The following is a 15,510-nucleotide window of genomic DNA, read 5'->3' as shown; positions in this document are numbered from 1 at the left end:
GTGTGAGAGAGAGAGATAAAAAGGCAAATCAGAAAAAAAAATTTAACTAATTTATGTAGAAAGCAAAAAATGAATGATGATGAATTGATGATGACTATATTAAATGAATTGATGATACCGTTAGATCTTTGTAACTTGACAATCGTTCCCCATCATCATCTGAGTTTTGGACTCTTCCTTATTTTCTGCTCTATCACTTTAGCTACTTTGCCAACACTAAATCAGCATCGTTTCTCCATTGTTGTCGTAGAGTGTGATACAAACATGGGAGAGTATGCCGTTATACCAAGTTGTGTTTGTTATTCAATTTCAAAAGGAAAAAAAGAACAGAAAATTTGATTTCAAAAGGAAAAAAAAAATACAGAGAACGTGCTGTTTTGTTTTTAAATCGTGGAGTGTGTAGTTACTCTTGGTGGCCTTGTGCAGTTCCTGTATGCAGTTGAAGGATCAAATTTAAAAATAAAATGTAATATTCTTGGAGAACAGAAACATATTGAAGGGTAAAATAGAAAAAAAAATGTACACCAATGATTATATTTCTATTATATATTGTTATAGATACAAAATTAAATATTTTTAAATGTAGCTAAACTAACACAATTCCGTAAGGGTCAAATAAATTTAAACTTTTGATTCAACTTATTTTATACGTAGAAATCATTGTTATTTAAGTCAACTTCTTGAGATAACTTAAAAATATATATATTTCTTTAGAAAAAAAAGTGGTTCCAAACATTTTCTATAGCATTTTGAGATATCTGGTCTGAGAATTCAGTTTAAGCAACACAATGTGAATGTATGCCTTTTGCATTAATTGTATTGTAATCCATGTTTCTACTACCTCATAAAGACTAGCTCGTTCACCAATAGTAGTTTTAGGTGTCTTCAGATCCACAACCTTCGACATAAAATGAAAAGGTGCAGCTAGAGAAACAAGTTTATATAAAGATGTTCAGATAAAGTATATTAAGGATTTGTAAGTATGCATGATAACAAATGCATGGGCTGAAAGTAGATAAGAAAGCACCGTACGCAAAGAGAGATTTGAAGACAGATTAATTCCTTTGTATGTGTGCATATATATATATATATATATATATATATATATATATATATATTTCTCTTTGTACATTAGGGAACAGAAGAGGGTAAAAGAAAAAGACTTGGCAAGTGTTAATTTGCCAATGAAAATTTAGTATTACAGATTGAGAAAAGATACAACAGATAGGAAAATGTCAAGTCTGAAATAAAAAAAACGATGACTCTAGATCTATGAAGTGTTGTATAAGTCATCAAAATGGGAGAAAGCTGGTCTATATCTCTGTGTATGTGCGTGCAGGTGCAAGTGTGCACATTCTAGTATCAAAATTGAAGATTGAGTGAAAAAGTAAAGCTTGAAAATTAACTTTTAACCTGTGCATATCTAAGTTAATTTTAACTCATGAAGAAGTTTACTTAATTTTTTTTCTTGTTTTTTTTTTAGATGTATTTATGCATGATTTATCTGTTAGAATTAATGTCTCATGTGAGAGGCATATGACTTAGTGGGGACTAATAAATAAATAATTAACAATTAAGGGCTAAATTGTAATTGGGCTTAATAGGAGAAGTTTCTAGATTAACTGCTACTTGATGGGAGTAGTGGTTATAAAAGGGGCTTAATACCCACTAATGTGAAATAAGGTCCCCTTCCTGACCAGAAAGTGCTCTTTTCTCACCCATAGCCATCACGAACGGAGAGAGACATAAAAGAAAGGCCAAAGGAAGTGAAATCCTATTTCTCTCATTTTCAAGGAAATCAAAGTGCACCAGAGAGAAGATCCTATGGAGAAAGGTACACATAATTATCTATTATTCTTTATTGATTGTTTTGTGAGAACCATAAATTTCAAGATCCGGTTGGTTTTCTATAATTGATAGTCTAGGAAACCCTCAAGAATTTTTACATTATCATCCAAACAGGTTTTGTATCCTTTTACTAATAACAAGCCCAAACTAAAACTACTCTCATTTGACTCTCTTTTCAGACCTGAAGCAGATTGCATATGCGGTGTCCTCTAACAATGTATTCTACAAGACATGAGATAAAGGTCTATCTTGTCTCTTCTATTGTCACATTTTCCACATCCATATGAGCATTTTCAAGTAAAAAAAAAATGCATCCTAGTTCAAATGAACAAATATCAGAGAGATTTATATCAATGAATTATGAACAATCATATAAATGAACTTGATATCATACTTTAATCCAAAATCTTAAGTTCAATTTTACGGGTCTTGCCTTCACTTATATAGTGTTTGATCTTCTTATTCCTACATGATGTGAGACTTCATCTCACATTTGTACTCCAACAATCTCCCCCTTAAGTGTGAGTCTCTTTCACATAGTAGTTTTCTCCTAGAGCGGAAGCCATTTTTATCCACGAGTATTTTCATGATGACCATTAGAGTCCACATGTTCTAGATACTTTTACTGCCGCTCAACCCATAGGACACACCACCTAGATCCACTACTAGGAAGACTTTCGATACAAGGGATCCTCAAGCTAATGATCCATCGTCACTATCTTACTCGTCTGAGCCAATCATCAAGTCGAATCATCGACTCTAATACCAATTGTTGTAAAAAACACACTCATATCTTTATTACTTAGAAATCACACAACCAAGAACAAGAAACAATACCATAAATAAAATAGAAAAAGATCACAAATTTATTTAACGTGGTTCGGGTCCTCACTCCTACATCCACAACCTCCTCACAACAAGTTTTTAAGACAAGCTAAACAAACTTGTAAGTCTTTCTTCAACATGACCCCCTCCCTCACCTAGGGTGGTGACCCCGTCTTTTGGCTAGGTAATTTTTCTAATTTTAAGAATTTCTATATATATATATACCTAACATCATAATCTTAGAAAAAGAAATAAATCTCTAATTTATAGAATATATCTTTAATTCTAAACAACATCCTAGTAATAAAACAATATCCTAAAGATTTAAAATTATAAATTTGAATTATTTCCCATCAATCCTTCCCTCAATTAAAATTTAATTTCATCTTTAATCTTTTTGGATACTCATTATGATTTTGCTTTGCTTGCACAAAATCTGGTATGTTTCTCGATCTGCTCCACGAGTACTGAATGATGACACTTCTGAACTTGTATTGTCAATTACCTCCATTGGAACACATCACTTGACTATCACATCGTCAAATAGACTTTCGACACAAAGACCCCACATAGATCCACCATCAGTTTCCTCAAGCTTCTTCGAATAATCTTCTCTCTCTGGTCACCTAGCCACAAGATCATTTAACTATGATACCAATTGTTTCCCAAAATCATGTTTCTTTAACCATGCGTGAACTTTGTAATATGGGCAATTAGGGCTAGAAATGAGTCGAATTGAGTCGAGTTTGGTTCAACTCAAGTCAATAAGAAATGGTTTAGCACGAAGCTTGACTCCACTTCAATATGAACCTTTATTTTTTAACTCAACTCAATTTGATTTAAACTCACACACAGTTCAGTGTAACTTGTTAGCTCAATTCAATTTAAAATTTTAATTATTTTACATATTTTTTATTTATTTATTTTATGAAGAAATAAAATCAATATGAAATTAATAAAAAAAATTAACTATATTAGTTTAATAATATAAATATATAACTATATATATGTTAAATTTATAATCATTATACATGCTTTTATTTATTCATTTCATACAAAAAATATCAGATTAACTAAAAAAATTTATAGGAATTCAATAATATAAAGTATATAATATATGCATAGATTTATAGATAGATAGATAGATCTAAATATAAATAGATAAATTTATATATCAAACTAGTTCATGAATCAATTGAATTAAACCATATATAGCTCAAGTTCAATTCATTTATTAACAAACTCAATTTTAAACTTAAACTTAACTTATTTGGTTCATGAATCAAATTTAACAAATCAATTGTCAGTCAAGTCTCAAACTATGTTCAAATTGATTCGATTTATTATCAGCCCTATTTTCAATGTGGACATCTCTTCTACTTTTAGTTACTTTATTTGGCCGATAATATGAATATGACAAAAAAATTTATTTAATAAATGAAAAAAATTATGGGAACAAACTTCAAGAATTATACCCATGGACACAAACAAGACATACAAAAATTGACATACCCCAAAATTTGAATATTAAAAGAGATAGGCATAAGAAGTTAGATATAAGCTAGCCTAAAATTTCTTGGAAACTTAAAAATAAGTAGAAGTAATATTTATTTCTTATAAACGCTTGATTATGGGTTATTTAAGCTAATTTTAGCTTTTAGGACTAATAGTCATTTAAAGTAGTTTTTAATTTTTTTTACTAGTTAAAAAACTTATAAGATTATATTCAGTAAATAAGTATTTTTTAGTAATTTCTACTATTTTTAAAAAACAAATTGATATAACATTTTTTAAAACATTAGTTTTTAATATTTTATATTTTTTATCTTTGAATTTTTTTATTAAATTTATTTAATATCCTTTTTAAATAAAACCGAGTTTTATTATTTATTTGTGTTTTTTTTCAGTCATTCACATTATACTACGTGAAATTAATAGTGATAAATGTTTGATTTATTTTTTCTATTATTTTATATAATTTTATATTAGAAAAATTATTTTAACTAGTACACTAATTAACATAAAAAGTATAATGTCTAATTAAATGTATTTTGTTTTGCTTTATTTTAAATTTGATTAAAAATATTTTAAGATAACATAAAATTAATAGAAGAATACATAATATGAAAAAAAAACTAAAAATACAATTAAAATGATTTATCTATAAATATTTTTATTCACAAAATAAAATTAAAATTATATAAATATGTTTATTTTTGTCGTTTTATATGTTTTTCAACATATAATTTTATTGAGCGCTTATGTTGTAATAAGCTAGTTTAATAACTCTAAGTTGTTGGTTTTATCGAATATAGTCCATACTTATAATTATTATTTATTACAATGCGAAATTTTTGTCTCATTAATCTAAATATTTTTAGAGACATTTGGTTAATAACATTGGCAATGATACAACACCTTTTCAAAATTTATTAAATATTTTACCTATAAATAATCTATAATATATTAAAATTAAAATATGCTTTATTCACTAGACCCTAGAATAATTTTGTAGATCAAATGCATACCACACTCGTTTAAATCTAGTTGTTCCAAGAGCCTAATATGTATAAACCCAAATGTCAGTCCCTCAAATCAGTGGAGGCAAAATCTAGATAGATAACAAAAAAGTGTCATTAATCTGGACTCTAATTAAGAACCAATCTAGGCTTTAATCCCGGAAGACTCTCTTCTTCCATACCACTCACCAATGCATATATGCTCCATAATATCCTTGACACACCACAAATTGCGTACGGATCTTATGGCCCCAAAGAGTTTCAAGTCAGCTTAAGTTAGACTTAGACCCTGGTGAAAAGACAGAAAAGTAGTCATTGTATCATATATATATATATATATATATATATATATATATATATATCCTAAGCATGCACCATAATAATTCATCACTATTCAATAAGAAATATTGAAGCAAATGCTAGAGATCATTTGTTGATGGAGACTTGAATTTTACAATATTCATTGATATAATCTAATTAAATTAAATTTAGCAGACCTTATTATTAGTAACAAATTAACAAATACATTGGCTTACATAAAGGAGATATGAACAAATATTGGTCATTGATCTAAGCTTAAACTTTGCAATGAAGATTTGTAGTAAATATTTGTTCATATGGCTTTTATTTTTTAACAATTGTAATGAAAATTTTAATAATCATATTGCATTATATCTTCATATTTATTATTTTTAGATCCTTTTTGAATTCATACTTTTTATAAGAGAAAAATAAACTTCAATATAAAAAATAAATATTTATCATACTTTTTCTCCCTTATTTGAGAGAGAAATCATATAAGTGTAAACTTTACTCCCATCATTATTATGATTTTTTTCAAATCATTATTATCAGTATGTGCCGTAAAACTATACTCATATTTTCAATGATTTTATAGTTAAGCTAATTATTTTATATATTTTTTTACTTAAATATTAACATATATGAAATATATAGGTTATAAGGAAATATTTGATAAATTAATGTAATAAATTATAATATTTTATTAGTTTATTTATAATGATAAACTCACTACAAGATGACAATCAATATGCTCAATTTAAAAAAATAAAGATAATACTAAACAATTCTATGTACCATGAATTGTTTATGATAAATTATAACTTAGTAATAATTTTATTTTTTTAATACTTTATAAAGCACGAGTTCAATAAGTTTCACTTTAAATAATTATAATTTTATATTTACTATTTTTATTTTGAATTTATACATTTTATATAGGTATTACATCATTATTTACCATTACATGAAGAGAGAACAAATTATGATCAATTTTAATAAGATTAGATATTTTTGAAGATAATATTTGCTCAATTAAAAATATAATTAATCTTTTTACTAACTTTAAATGTAATTATATTTAATATCATATTAAATATTTTAAAAATGATAGAAGAAAGATAATTCAATTGATTTTTTCATCAGACTGCACATGAGTATCTTTGAGTTGTGATTGTGATATGGAATGAATGTGAGGTGGGGAAACTTGTCTGAGGCCAACAGGCATGTTTTCATGTCTATCTATATTTATTATGAAATTTATTATTTGCATTTAAGCAAAATTATTTAGGATTTTAATTTGGTTTTTTTTTATCTAAGGTTCTAATTTATCTTATGACAACATACACGACTTAAATATGTCCCTAAAGTTAGGTCACTCTTATTTTTAGTTTCTCAAAATGAAATTCCTCTTTTAATTTCTTACTTTCGAAACGTTTTTTTTTTTTAGTTCTTGGTGCAATAAAAAGTTGTCGCTAAATATAGATATAAACCGTAAAAAAGTTAGTCAAGAAAGACTTAAAAAAACAACTTTTAAAAGTGAAAGGATTAAAATAAAAAAAAATTGGGACAAAAATTAAAAGTTACCCAAATTTAAAAAACCGAAAGTGTCTTATCCGAATGAATCACAAGCTACTGACTCTACCAACACCATGTTCCTTCTTCCTTCTCCTTCGTCCTCCTACCTAATGAAGCACCAGAGTCACAATGCTCTCTGGTTTCGAGGACTCCCTTATGGTAGTGGCAAGCTAATACGGCACATCCGGTGTGCGAAGAGAACCGGAAAACAGAGGTACCCATCGGAGAAGAAGAGGCTGAGGACAAAGCAGAAAGAGCTCTTATCGGATTCCAAGGAGAAGAGCAAGTTTGAGGGCACATGGAGGCTCTTCAAGCTCGCCGTTCCTCTCGATCAAGACCCTGGCAAAGACTCTCTCCATGTCTCCGATGCCCTTCTACAACAAATCGCCACAGTTCTCAAGTTCCCGGTATTGGAAAAACGGCCTTCCTCATAAATAAGTAAATAAATACATTTACTTCTTCTTTTTTTTAATTATTGGGGTGTTTTTCAGGTTGCTTCGCTGTTGCCACCAGAGGCTTTCACCATCGTTAGGAAGTCCTTTGATGCTAGGAAGGTATTGTTAAATATTTGGCATGGCTGTGTGCAATCTTGTCATGGATTAATTAATGAGTTTATTGGTTTATATTTCAATTCTGTGTGTCTCTAACAGTAAACAAAATGCGGCTAATTTCAATTTGGATTGTCATAATTGAAATCATTGCTTTTGCATCCTCTTATTTCGTTTTGCTGATGCTTTTTTAGAAATTAAAAGAGCCCAAATTTGTGCATACTGTGGACATGGATGTCCAAAAGCTCATCAGTCTGGAGCCTCGTTGTTGGGACTTCATTTCTCGGCTGGAGCCTAAAGTTGGCCTTGTGGAACGTTTGCATGATGAAAGAGATTTTGGTGATCTGGCGAGTATCATTCACGACAGTAAAGAAAATAAAGTTGCATTGAAAGGGGAAAATGGACATAGCATTTTCTCAACAGAGTTTTACAAGAACCAGGCTACGAGAAAACCAAACATTGCAGTAGTGGGAAGTGGGCCCTCTGGCCTATTTGCTGCCCTTGTTCTTGCAGAGCTTGGTGCAGATGTTACTCTGATAGAAAGAGGTCAACCAGTAGAAAAAAGGGGGCGTGATATTGGTGCTCTTGTAGTTCGTCGAATTTTAGAATTGGAAAGTAACTTCTGCTTTGGAGAGGTTGTACTTTGCATCTTGATTTTTTTTTTTTAAATGATGCTTTGGTGTCTCAATATAATAAGCACAATTACATCATTCATCAGTTTTGACTTAAAATTTGTTTTTGGATGTCTTAGTCTTACAAGTCTCATCCACTAGGATCTGACACATGCAAATTGTTTTTTCAAAAGAAAACATGGAAATATTCTTCTGTTTCTAGTTGCTACAATTTGAGTTTCCTCCACAACAGCCGACAGGCAAGGAGATTATTATAAGATGTTGTTTGAGTTAATGGAAGTGCACCTTTTTAATGCTCATATAGGCTGCAATATTTGTACATTTCTAAGACTTTTTGAAATTCAGCTGAAAATCATAATTGGAGTTTTGAAGATAGTTGGCCCACTCATTTGTGATTCTTGTGATGCTTTTTATTCGACTAGTTTTTCTCTCACATGAGTCTGCTTGTTTTTTTTACTCTGTCATTGATTAAGGACTTATGTGTGGCAGGGTGGTGCAGGTACCTGGAGTGATGGGAAGTTGGTAACCAGAATTGGACGCAATAGTGGCAGTGTCCTTGCAGTTAGTTCGTTTCCTTATGTAGTATTTATGAAGTTGATATGTGCATCCTGTGTATGTGTAAAATTGATCTATTTTTCTTGTAGATGTATTAAGAAAACAGTGCTAACTGATAAATGGTTTATTTCTACCCATTTTTTTATCTTAAAATCAGATACAGTAATAATTTGTGATGATTATAAATGCATGCTTTTTGTTGCCTTTGTTTGTAGTCCTTAGATCAAATTTACTAGTTTGAATATATACTCCGGTATTAATTCCATTATCAGGTAGTATGTTTATGCTTAACTCAACTCATATACTGAAAGAAGAAAAAGATATCTGTCCAAAATTGAATCAATGCTTTCAGAAAGCACAGTATGACTTTTAAATTTTTGTCTTGGTATTATTATGAAAATTTGAAACAAAATTCTTTGCCCATATTATAATTATGTTACTTATGCCATACTTATATTGAGATATTTGAACTCCTCTTTTCTCAAATAAATAGGCTGCATGACTAGTAATATTTGGAGACTGGGGTATTTAATGGAGGACTTCAGCCAAATATGAAGTGCAGGATCCACCATCCATGCTTTTAACCCTTTGTCCTGTCTTCAAGCCATGCAATTGGTTAGAGATATTGAAACAAAAATGATCAAAATTCATCCTGAGACTGGTTGTTGCACTGGGAAGTCGAATAATTGGCAATGAAACAACATTGCCCTACCTTTGAAGTTTAGAGCAGGGATGCAAAATTGTGAGAAAATTTCTGAAACCAAGTTGAATAGTAGTTGGAATGGGAGAAATGACAAAAATTATGGTTTAGAGGCTGAGTCTTTCACAAAACAGAGATCTTGCTTCCTCTTTGATGCCTATAGGGAGGAAGAATGAGGGGATCAAAGGAATTCATGAATCCTAGACTTCTGAGCATTCATAAAATAATCACTATTCATGAATCTTCTGAACTTTCATAAAAGACCCGTTTCCAACGAATAATATATTTTATTGGCTTATCAATTGTCCTATCAATGCGGCAATGCCTATCCTATATCTTACTGAATGGTTGACATGATGTCTTCTTTTTAGGTTATGAGAACTCTAGTGCATTTTGGAGCTCCAAAACAGATATTGATTGATGGAAAGCCTCACTTAGGAACAGATAGGTTGGTTCCTTTACTTCGCAACTTTAGGCAACATCTGCAAAATTTGGGTGTGAGTTCCAATAACTTTCTTGTGTTGAAAATAAATTCATGTCATTATAGTTTTCCTTGCAGTTGTCTTCATTTGTCCAATTAACACTTCTGGTTCTTTTTTCTAGGTCACCATAAAGTTTGGGACAAGAGTAGATGATTTAGTTATAAAAGATAGACATGTTCTAGGGGTTATGGTATCTGAGTCAGCTGATAAATTACATTTAACAAGTCAGAAGATGGAATATGATGGAGTTATTCTGGCTGTTGGTCATTCTGCTCGTGATATATATGAAGTTCTTCTTTCTCACAATGTGGAATTAATACCCAAAGATTTTGCTGTGAGTTTATATTGACATATTATATTAATCTTTATTTCAATTTATTAAAGTCGAGATGCTTATTTGTATTAATCTTGCTTACTGTGGCTTCTTCAGTACTGACATGCTTTGTGTATAATTTATGCTTGATTCATGTGGATTTATTTTATTAAGATTACATTTGACATTAAGATTATATATTATTCTTGTCTTTCCCATTTTTGTGTCTTACATTTGAAGGAGCCTTTTGACACCCTAAAGGATTGAAAATCTAAGCTGATGTTGTAGCATTGGTGGTTATTGATAATTATACATTTTGGAGCATTTTGAACCATATCAAAGTAATACTTGGTAAATCCTTGAGTGGCTAGGAGAATGGCCTACATTTATGTTACCTTGTGTTATCTGCATGGTCACTTCTGATGAACAATGGTTTTGTTTTATTGCAGTGAATTATTTTTATTTATTCTATATAAATGCTGCAGTGATTTAAATAAAAGGAATTTCTATTACGTAAAGAACAGTACAAAGCAAGAGGATGAGACATCCTCACAAGATATGTCTTTCACAATTTCCTATACAAATTAGTAAAAGGAAGAAATGAAAATAGAAAACATTTTCTCAAACCATAGGACCTAAGAGGTTGAATCTTGTAACAAGTCATGCTACTTCATGTCTAACATAGAAAGCCCCTTATATTCAATGAGCAGAACACCACAGACAAGCTGAAACAATAACCTTGTCCCAAATCTGGAGCTGAAGTTCCCTTTGAAGTTTCTAGCTTTCCTTTCTGGCCATAGATACCAGAAAACCTTCTTTATGGAAACCAAAACCTCTAAATTCAGTAAGTAGAAACCAACATAGAAAATCCTTGATTGACCTATTCACATATCAGCTCACATCTGTTATAAGTTATAACATCATGCACCCTGTTCTGGCCCATGTGTAATTTTGTTTTTCAGTTGAATAAATGATCGTACAATGTGATGTTTTCTATGGCAATTGTTTTTGTCATGATTTTCTTATTTTTATTTCTTTTTACATTGGTTACAGGTAGGGCTACGAATTGAGCATCCTCAAGAACTAATAAACAGCATACAGGTTTGTATCTAGTCTAATTTTTTCAACACCCTACTATACTGATGACAAGTGCTCCATATTGCTCATGTAATATATGAAAAGAGTCCCAAATGTCATTCCTGCAACAACTTATTAGTAACCTTTAGATTCTCAAAACCCTTGTGTTATCTAGAAAATTGAAATTGAGTTGAGAGATTATGCAAATAATTTAAAAGTGATATTAAGAGGAATTAAACTGTGATTTTCAAACAACAGAAGAACTCTCTAATGGCTCTATGGTACCTAGAGCTGGGGATTCACTTGTATTCAATTGTTAATTTGTATTTTCTATAATTTGATAGTTAACTTTAGAAGTCAATACCTCTGCTAATTCTGTTAGCAATCAATGGTCATGACTCTTGAGATACTAATAATCTATTCTCAAGTTAAATTCCCTATTTCCTCATTTAAGGAAATGAGTTAAATAAAACAAGCGTGAACTATTAAGAAGTTAAATGACTTTGTGGGACTATTTCACTTGATGCATTCTAAACAGATAATTTCAAATGAGCTAACTTCCCACAATGCATAGTATTATAAGTCCAAATTAGCAATCCAGCTGGTGCAGAATTATTGTTCATTTTGTTATTGCATTATCATATTGATCACAAATAGGGAACAAATGTTTTAGGTTTGAGGAGAGAGTTTTCTTCCCCATCTTTTTTTATAATCTGAAACTTCCTTAGTTGGAGCTTAGTTGCTTATTGAGCGAGTATTTTTTTTTATCTTCCTCTTGCCATAATGGGAAGGTGTTCGCTAAATTTTTATAATGTTTTATGTTTTACTATAATTCTCCTGCTTGATAAGAACTAGGACCAAAATAAGTTTACCATGTTGACAGTCCTGTCAGCAATCTATAATATATTAACTATTAATTACAATCATTTTTTGTTTTGGGTAGGAATTTATTTCATTGCTACAAATTTTGGGGGGAAAGAAGAGGTAATCATGATAAATTCATACTCAGATGTGATGTAGTAATTAACTTGTTCTGTATTGGCAGAAGCTTTTTGTTTGTAATAAAAGCTATTCCTCAGACATATTTATCTATTTGTCATGATTATGATGCATGCAATTTTTTTCATTTAAATGTGTAGTATGCTGAATTGGCTTCCGAGGTTTGTCATGGACGTGGTAAAATTCCAGTGGCAGATTACAAAGTTGCCAATTATATTGACAAGGAGGATTTCAATGACGTATCTGATTCAGGGGTGACAAATCGTAGTTGTTACTCTTTCTGCATGTGTCCAGGTGGGCAGGTAGGTGTTCCCATTTTATTTGCATATCATATATCATTTTAATTGGAATATGACCTCTTTATGGTGCTGAGTCCATGCACATAAATGTCATGGTATAGATATTTACTGATTGATTTACCAAGGGGGAAGAGGGAGGCGTGTCTGGCACATTTGTATCATTAAACTATTATTTCAGTGTCTTAATTTACCTCAGCCATTATCAGATGTCATCAACTGGTACTGAACTACAGAAAATTGGAACTTTTAGGTTGTTCTCACTAGTACAAGTCCATCAGAAATATGCATCAATGGCATGTCATTTTCTCGGCGAGCATCTAAGTGGGCAAATGCCGCACTTGTGGTTACTGTCACAACAAAGGATTTCGAAGCTTTGAATTATTATGGTCCTCTTGCCGGGGTCAAATTTCAGGTAGGTCTGAATTCTTGTAATCCTAGTTTTGTGTTGTTGTTAGGATGTATAAGGTATAAATGAGATCTGAATAAGGACAACTGTTAGTCAGTTAGTCCATCAGTTAGTTAGTTAGATTAGTATAGTTAGGTGGAATTGATTATAAATAGGATTAGGAGCAAATCAGATTAGACGGGATCATTATGTGAATTTGGCAGTTTTTTTGAAAGGGGAAATCTTTTGTGAACGGGAAACCCTTGAAGGAGATATCTCCTAATCTCAATAAAACTGGTCAATTTCACTGTTTCTTTATATCAAATTCTTTTTTCTCTTTCCCTGGTTTGTAGCAGTTCCTATGATTTTTAGTATTTAAACTATGTGTTCTACTGTCCTTTGTTGAAATTATGGGGATTTTAGGCTAGGGAAGAAATATATAAATATTATTTGCATTGCTTATAAATAAGAGGCTGTAATTATTTTAAGTCTTAGAATTGTAGTAAATATAGAAAATAGGGAAAGCCTATCAATAAATGCATGAAATAAGGACAGTTGATTACAAATAGTGATGTAATTACGCTAAATATTTAACAGCATTAATTATGCTAGTATCCTTCATTACTTTTTTCATCTTTATTATTATCAAAAGCAAAGTGTGAAGTTAAATGTGGGATCTTTTGTCCAGTTTTTTTATTAATAAATCTTTCTTTCATTTCCTAGAGCCATATTTCAATCCTTGAATTATTAAATAATAGAATATGTAAATCTATTTCCTGTTATAAATTGACTGTATCTCGGTTTTATCTAATACTTCTATTATTTAGAGAGAGTTTGAAAAAAGAGCTGCTATGATGGGAGGAGGAAATTTTACAGTGCCTGTCCAGACAGTTACAGATTTTCTTGAGAACAAGTTGTCAGGTAAAACTATCGACCATTACCTTTTATTTATTATTCCCAGGTTCTCAGCTTATACATGAACTTAGCTTGACTAGTTTGTGCCAGTAACATCTGTACCCCCGTCAAGTTATCGATTGGGTGTGAAGGCAGCAAACCTCCATCAACTATTTCCCATTCATGTAACTGAAGCTTTGAAACATTCACTTGTAACATTTGACAAGGAGGTTTGCAGTTTCCCATGTCCTTCAAATTATTATTCCATAGTCTTTTATAAATTTATCCAGCAAAACTACTATGGACATTTTTTTAATTCAGACTCCTTAACTTTCCAGTTACCAGGATTTATCTGCAATGATGCTCTCCTTCATGGTGTAGAGGTAATAAAAATACATGCTATTCATTTTGGTTTGGTCTAATATAAATGTGTTCTACTGTATTTATGGATTTACCAAACTTCTGCAAATTATTCCTCTGCTTCTGCTTCCTGGTTCAGTCTGCTGTTGTTGATTAAAACTTCTGCATAAAGCAAGTGATTATCCATACTTTGCTTCAGAACTGTTATTTGTTTGTGCTAAACAATGTTTTGGTTCCAGACTAGGACTAGTTCCCCAATCCAAATTCCACGCAATGGTGACACTTATGAATGCACTTCGGTAAAAGGACTATATCCAGTTGGTGAAGGAGCAGGCTATGCTGGAGGGATCATTAGCGCAGCAGTAGATGGAATGCATGCTGGTTTTGCTGTGGCAAAAAAATTCAGCTTGTTTCATGGAGATGTTGAGTCTGTTCTGGGCAAGGCTCAAAATGTTGGAGTTGTCAAGTACTAGGAAGATCTAAGTTTCTTCAGACACTGTCTTTGGTGGGAGGAACGCCAACTTAAACAAGTTATCTTCTACATTTTTGGTATATAGATCAGCTGTAGATATTAGAAATGGTTCCATATTGCTGTTACACTACTGAATTTTTGAGGTAATATTTGTTTTTTTTGGTGTCCAAACAGAGTTGTCAGTTTCAGCTTGTCGTGGAAGAACATCGATGATAATTGCCACATCTCTCTCTGTCATATTTGCTAACTAGGTTGTCTTACTGGTGAGCCGAGATAGGAATTATCATTTTCAACATTCATTTAGGTTGCTGTCCTTGACATAAATTGAATAGCATGCCTAATGTTCGCTTGCTGCCAGGAAGTTGATACTTGTAGCAAGGACCTGTGAATATTGGACTCTGTGGCTGCAATTTAGGAAGATCACGAATTTGACAACATTAATGTGGCTACCCATGATATATAGAAACATAGAATGTAGTATTTTACTAAAGCAATTGTAGACGGTGGCACCATTAAACTCCAGACGTATGGTCAAGTTCTCAGTAATGCCTATGTACACAGTTTTTTATTGAAAAAACATGGATCTATCATAGTACCGGTCTGCTCAATGTATTTACAACCGAATCAAGGGCTGTTGAACTAGACTCAATTTTTTTATTTTTTTTATAGAAATTCCATCTTTCTTCTCCATGTATCCCTAAAACTAAGAGCAACTCCAACGGAA

General features: G+C 31.3%; 1 protein-coding gene across 3 annotated transcripts; it reads left to right on the top strand.

Annotated features, from left to right (window-relative positions):
• The first annotated feature begins 7,095 nt into the window (after nucleotides 1-7,095).
• On the top strand, nucleotides 7,096-15,474 carry LOC100778918 (uncharacterized protein Cbei_0202). 3 transcript variants are annotated; one of them, XM_006583394.4, is made up of 15 exons: nucleotides 7,098-7,477; nucleotides 7,562-7,624; nucleotides 7,813-8,253; nucleotides 8,740-8,811; nucleotides 9,877-10,002; nucleotides 10,109-10,321; nucleotides 11,354-11,401; nucleotides 12,517-12,678; nucleotides 12,926-13,087; nucleotides 13,888-13,981; nucleotides 14,066-14,184; nucleotides 14,293-14,337; nucleotides 14,554-14,863; nucleotides 14,961-15,049; nucleotides 15,145-15,474. In XM_006583394.4, the coding sequence occupies exons 1-13, from the start codon at nucleotides 7,145-7,147 to the stop codon at nucleotides 14,785-14,787; spliced, it is 2,112 nt and encodes a 703-aa protein (XP_006583457.1). In that variant the 5' UTR covers nucleotides 7,098-7,144; the 3' UTR covers nucleotides 14,788-14,863; nucleotides 14,961-15,049; nucleotides 15,145-15,474. The 3 variants fall into 3 exon arrangements, with proteins under 3 accessions (XP_014633387.1, XP_006583457.1, XP_014633386.1); XM_014777900.2 differs by having other exon boundaries at nucleotides 8,740-8,862; XM_014777901.3 differs by lacking the exons at nucleotides 14,961-15,049; nucleotides 15,145-15,474 and having other exon boundaries at nucleotides 7,096-7,477; nucleotides 8,740-8,862; nucleotides 14,056-14,184; nucleotides 14,554-14,650.
• The last annotated feature ends 36 nt before the right edge of the window (nucleotides 15,475-15,510 follow it).

Source organism: Glycine max, chromosome 7 (assembly GCF_000004515.6).
Source record: "Glycine max cultivar Williams 82 chromosome 7, Glycine_max_v4.0, whole genome shotgun sequence".
Taxonomy (NCBI): domain Eukaryota; kingdom Viridiplantae; phylum Streptophyta; class Magnoliopsida; order Fabales; family Fabaceae; genus Glycine; species Glycine max.
Note: the sequence above shows the minus strand (reverse complement) of the source record. Positions and strands in the feature narration are given on the sequence as shown.